Raw genomic sequence first — 6,302 nt, forward strand, 5'->3', positions numbered from 1 at the left:
AGTTTTGCTTCATCCAATTTTGCCGTTTTCTCGACTTTTTGCCTGAAATCTTTCACTTTGCCAAGCTGGTTTTTCCTTCGCTCGTGCTGCTCAAAATGTTCTCGTGCTGCAGTTGCTCAGCAATTCAATGTAAAAGGAGGAGAGTTGATATCGAAAAGGAAGAACCATTTTGATTACTTTCTACAAGTCATTAGAAAGATCGTTATTTCGGTGCTTTTTTGTCGGTGAAATCCGGCCTGTTGTCCGGTACTATTTGTTATAACTTCTGTTGTGATCTCATCTCATCCAAGGTTTTTGTTGGAACTTTCTATACAACGCACAGTACGGGGCGAGGCCTCTTGTTTTTGGGTTTTGTGAGTTTCATTTGACAAAAGATTGTGGATAGTGTTCATAGCTTGGTTTCCTAATGCGGAAAATTGGAAATTTTTGTATAGGGTTCTAGCCAAAAGCAAAAAAAAATAGAGCTGCTAAAGCTTAATGTAGCTTCAATAAACAAAATTGTTCCAGTATTTTGAGAGCAATTCTTCCGACGTTAGTCGGTTATCTTTGTACGCTTGTTAAACTTGTGGCAGATGTTGTGAGGAATTTCATTCATAACATGGTTTATGAATACATTTTGGCTAAAATTGATCTTAAAATTCAAATACTTGAACATCATTAAGGCTATTACTTTATTGAAAAACAGTTGATTGAATAAAAGGCTTTTTACTTGTCATAAATCTGCTTAATAAGAATATAAAAACGTCGCTTTGTCATAGGAATTGCATCATTGTATTATCGCTCAAATGAGCCGGTGACATCAACCGAGATACAGAGTTGACGGCACAAACATTTTAAATACGGTGGCCGCCGTATTGGCCGACAGGGCGTTTAGCCGACAACCAAAAAATGAAAAATTAAGCCGACAATTTAAGTAAAATGAGCGATAAAATTAATTCTGAAGTTGTGATTGTCCAATTAAAATCACTATTTTGTAAGCGGACAAATATACCGTCAACTAGCGTAATGAAGGTCTATCTGTGGTCACAACCTCCCCCATACCCCCCCCCCCCCATCTGTGGTCACAACCTCCCCCATACCCCCCCCCCCTCCCGTCAGGGGGTTGCGGCCACGGAGAGCCCGAGTGGAGCGGCGCCACCCAAAGATAATGGTCCACCGAACTACTGATTTATGGACCAATGAGACTTTTTTTAACCAATTATGATAAAACTGTAGGCTAAATTTCGCATTTTTTCCTTGTCGGCTAAACGCCCTGTTGGCCAATTTTCCTGGCACCATTAAATACTTATTTGAACTGGTACTTAAAATCTGATTGCTAATGCGATCATTTGGAATTGATTTGCGACATCTTGACCGTTGCTGGTGAGATCATTTTGTGCGTTATATAAAGTGCCTCTTGTTACTGCCTTCACTCAGAACTTGGTACCTTCACTAATTCATGAGCTGTTATGATACGCCCAATTGAACCCTTTCCATGTTTCAGCAAAATATTCCCGCAATGGGGCAGGCGCGACTACACCAAACTACACTAACAGAGGCAACCTCGACTCAACTTACAACGCGGTTAACATTAATGGAACTTCTGGAGGCCAAAGTACCGGGAATAATCTGGACTCCATAAGCGACAATTCTGCAACTGATTTGCTCGATGATGACTACGTCGACTTCCAGGACTACAAGAAACGAGAAGAAATGCCCAAATCGAAGCTCGGGGGTGCGAGAAATCCAGGCCCCAATTCCATTTTCGACGATATTTAATTGTGATTAAAAAGAAGCAGTTTAACGCAATCAAAATTTTATATCCTTGCTTCATGTTTATTTTTGGCTTATACATATAGAAAATATAAGCTGTCTGTATATGAGCTCGGAAATGTAATAATGAGGTGTTTATAATGTAACGTTGGTGAATTTGTTACGCAATTGCGAATATCATAACTCATCTTTTCTTGCATCTATTTTGTTCCCCCCCCCCCCCATTACATTGTGACGTTATATAGCACGTTAGTATGTTAAAAATAGCACGTGGGACTGGGAGCGTGAAATTTGTATGCCCACTTCTACGGGGGGGGGGGGGGGGGGGGGGACAGAATAGATCCCTTTTCTTTGTTTTATTTTGTTTTGCCGAAAATTAATCGGTCAAATCGAAGTGTTTTCATGTTGCTGATTGAACCCTTTAATAGCAATTGTATTTAGTTCGATGTCATGTTAATTATGAAATACATTTATTTCGTCTAAATGTGCTAAATTATTAAGAAAATTTAGATTCTTATAGTTTTCTGGAAATGAATTATGAATATAGATTTCTAACCTGTCTTTTATACTTTATCACTTTTGTACTTTTAAGTGAAGCTTTTTCGTAGGCCCTGGCTGAAGAAAATTTTGCTAAATGTTGTGTTTGCTTGTACACGCGTACTAGTAAACAATTATTGTCGTCGATGACGATTCAAAAGACAACGATAATTCAGGATTGAGGCATCGTCAAAGTCCGCTTAATCGTAGCTGTGAGCAGAAGTATCTATTTTTAAAGTTGAGCCTTCGAACTAATTTACCCTTTCTTTGTTACAATTTAAGAACTTAAGATGAAATTTATCTGTGCTTTTTTGAATCCGTCTCTGACCTGTTTAACACGATCTAGGTATCCTCGCATTTTTGCTTATTTATCTCCAGGTTAGCCGTCTGTTTTTTATGTGTGTGACAGCTGAACCCCAAAAAGGATCATTGGTTTGAGTGAGTTGCGAAATCTAGGCAGTACTAAGCACACCTTGTGTAGCGCTCGGTTGTTTGGGTTTTAATTCATGCCATAGCTGATCGATGCTGACCAGTGATATTTTAACTGAGGAGCTATCTTGATAATCATTTGTTCGATTTTGCGTTTCGTAGAAGTTGACTTGTATGGATTGCGATGTCTGTTTAATTGCTCTCAAACGAGTCCTATATTAGTCCTGTTGGTCTTTTTTCATGCAGTTTTTTGCTTGACCGATTATCCGTCTGACATATTTGACTTTTCATCCCCAAAAACGGGATAAAAAGGTAGCGCTCTGAGGGCACTAGGTTCTCTTAAAGCTTTCAGCTCACTAGTCGTCAAGTTTGCGATTCAAAGAAACTGTTTTGGAGACATACTTATGGTGTGAAGGGCGGTGCTGAGAAGGTTAACACCCCTCCGCCACATCAGAAACCCCCCCCCCCCAACAACCCCTCCCCTCCCCCAAATCCGCCCCCCCCCCCTCACTTCACGCTCGCCTCACGCCCCTTCAATTAATCTATAGCCAGCCTCACTAAACCATGTCTAGGTATTGACGAAGGCAACCGCTCACCGGTCGTTTGAGAGCAATTCATCCGACGTTAGTCAGTTAAGTTTATACACTCTGCAGAATTTTGGTTGTTGAATCTGTTCAACTTATCAAGAGGTTGCCTATTAATTGCAATCTTAAAAATTTGAATTGCAATCTTAAAATCTTAAACGGCGAATCACTATGACTGGGCGCTGAGTTAGTCATGCCTCTAAATTTTAGTTTTCTACAATTTTCAGCATTTCAATTTTGAGGACTTCATTTATAATTTTGTAGCAATTATATTAGTACAGCTGGGTTGTTTTTATCCGATTTCTCGTCCTACCAAATTTTTGTCTGATCTTTTTTTTCGTCCTCCGACCATTTGAATTTTTTTCATTAAAAACGGGATAAACCGTTAATCTAACGCTAGCCTCCCTAAATCGCAGCTACCTACTGACAAAGCCAACCGCTCGCCAGTCATTTAGTCGGGTGTTAGTCGGTTATTTTTCATTTGGCAAGACTAAAAAAGATTTTAGATGATTAAATAAAAAGTTTGAATGCATTGTTGTTTGAGACCACTATTGTTATACATTTAATTATAAATATTTATATTTTTGAAAATCATCCACGAATGTGCCAATCTGTCCACTTTGTTCATTGCTCCCATGGATGTAGCAGGCTACAATCAAATTGAGCCCCCGCCTATCGTGAATAATTGGTATAAATTTTGTCCGGTCTTAGACTTATGTTTTCATTTCAAATCCCCTGCTGAAATTGAGCCCTACCTGTCCTTCGAGGGCAATGCTTCCGTTATTAGTTGCATTCGTTTTGATAGCGTTTTTTTAAATATGGTCAAATGTGCTGAAATAGTGATAAACATCTCCATTATTCTTTGTTTCGGTTGTATTTCTTGTCGGATTGTAGTTTGTCTATTGTTTGAATTTAGTTTTTGTCTCGTCTGGTGCTGTTTTATGACCGTTTTTAAAATGGACTTAATTGATATGCATCTAGCCATAAGCTTTCCAATGTATTGCTTTTTTGTAGCGTTGTACTGGGTGTCTCAATATTTCTAAACGCTCTCAAAGCAAGTTTGTACCAATTAAATAGGTCTTGCTGGTCTTTTTTATGCAATTGTTTGTACTACCAAATTTGGTCTCTTCGTTTTTTATACTTTTCTTCCAGGAGGGTATTGAGCGGACGAGGAGTTCTCTTAAAGTCTTACGCCTTGCTAGTCGATATGTATCGATTCTCGGAAACTTTTGATAATACATAACTTCATGGAGTTTCGCGCCCAAACCTCTCTCCGCCACCCCTAGCTCATGCACCATCATCCACCTCTTTGCGCCGGTTGTGAAATGCTTTCAGTTGTAGAGAGAATAATTTGTTGAATTTTTAAGATTTCCAACGCTGATGATATGACTGCTGCCAGCCAGAAATCAGGAGTATCGAATTAAAGAATTTTCCATAAAGCTGTAAAAGGGTACATACAGCTTGAAATCATTTTTTATTCATTTGTGTCTCTCAGAAGTTTTCCTTTTCCTTGACCGTTGTGTGATCAATAATGTTTTTTCTCTGCTTGCACTTTTAGTGACTTTTTCATGACTGGCTTCTTGCCTCTTTCGTGATCTTATTTGCTCTCTCTTGTGCAATTTAAAGCAGCAGCACTATATGCGGTAATTTACTATCCTTGCCCTCTGAAGCAGGATATTGAAATCGACGTCTATTTTTCTAGAGCATTTCGTCCGATGCTAGTAGGCTTATGTATGTAGCAAAACCATAAAATAAAAAATTGGTAGGGTTGTTATGAGTATGATCGTCACAAAGTTTTTCATTGTTTTAAAGATAATTTTCGAGGGTGCTTGTAGAACAAGTGTCAAGAGGGCACATATTTGGCTGACACTTTTGTGTCTTTACTCTGTCCGCCTTTTTAAAATCATTTTCCATAAAATCCCAGTTATCAACGCGCTATAAATACTTCTTAATCGGGAAAATGAATTGTCATCACCAGAAGTTGGTTATTGATGCAAAACAAAGTTGTGTTTGAATTCGTCGGAGAAATGGTAATAGAGTAAAATTATGCTTGGTTCTTCTAGTTGTTTAATTTCATTAATTGTTTTAATGGAAGGACTGGTTTTTGCTCATTTTGTTCCCTCTGTTTTAAATCACAGCGATGAATACTCTGAAGTGGCTCAGATGTTTGTGCAAATCTTTTGCTGATCTTCAGAATTCTGTTTTGTCCGAATTCCAATTCATGTCCAATTTTTCCTCTTTCCTTCCTTATAGTTCAAGTTTGTTTTTCCTCAACACTGTTTTTTAATCTCAATTTAATTCTCGTATAATAGTGTTTGCCTTAACCCTGTGCTTTAGCTAAGAGTTATAGTTATTTCTTCTGACATTTTCAATTGTTGTTAATATCTTCAATTGTTTTTAGTTATAGCATTTTTTTGAAAACTGATTAAAGAGCATGTTCAATTGTTGTTAATATCTTCAATTGCTTTTAGTTATAACTTTTTTTGAAAACTGACTTAAAAAGAGCTGCTGCGTGGGGTGTTTTGTGGTCAGTTTTTGTCAATAAGAGACGGTTTTTGTGACCTCAATTGAAAATTAGACGTGTCCTGTTTAGAAATTCGAAATTCCTGTTGTTCGTTATGAATTTTTTTGCATCTTTGATCCTTTGAGCTCGTTTTTGTTTTTTTGCTGTCTATCTGCCATTTTTAAGAAAGTTTTACAGGGTACTTAAGAGGGAGCTTTTAAGAGTTTTTAGCTGCCGGTTTGGCCTTGGTTTTAGTTTGAAATTTATAATCGCTCTCAAATACATTTTTTAGCAATTCAATTAGTCCTGCTGGTCGTAATGTAATTTTTGGTACTACCGAATTTTCGTCTGAGCATTGCTCCACAAGCTCGCCATGTGTGTTGTAATAAATTTTTGCTCCTTTTAGAAAATGTTTCTATTGTATTTTTATTGTCATTTTTGGTTGACCATTTGTACTTTTCGATTGAGCTTTTCATCGTCGATTTCTTCAATTTTAA

The 6,302-nt window shown here is 37.7% G+C and overlaps 1 protein-coding gene across 1 annotated transcript in view; it reads left to right on the forward strand.

Moving 5' to 3' along the window:
* LOC142353718 (G-protein coupled receptor-associated protein LMBRD2-like) overlaps positions 1 to 1,994 on the forward strand; it is a 42,747-nt gene extending 40,753 nt beyond the window's left edge. Inside the window, exon 13 of the mRNA XM_075406050.1 lies at positions 1,484 to 1,994. Coding sequence (XP_075262165.1) covers positions 1,484 to 1,758 — 275 coding nt within the window. The 3' untranslated portion in view covers positions 1,759 to 1,994. The remainder of the gene's footprint in view (positions 1 to 1,483) is intronic.
* The last annotated feature ends 4,308 nt before the right edge of the window (positions 1,995 to 6,302 follow it).

This window comes from Convolutriloba macropyga, chromosome 14 (assembly GCF_964194025.1).
Source record: "Convolutriloba macropyga chromosome 14, txConMacr16.3, whole genome shotgun sequence".
In the NCBI taxonomy this organism is placed as follows: Eukaryota; Metazoa; Xenacoelomorpha; order Acoela; family Convolutidae; genus Convolutriloba; species Convolutriloba macropyga.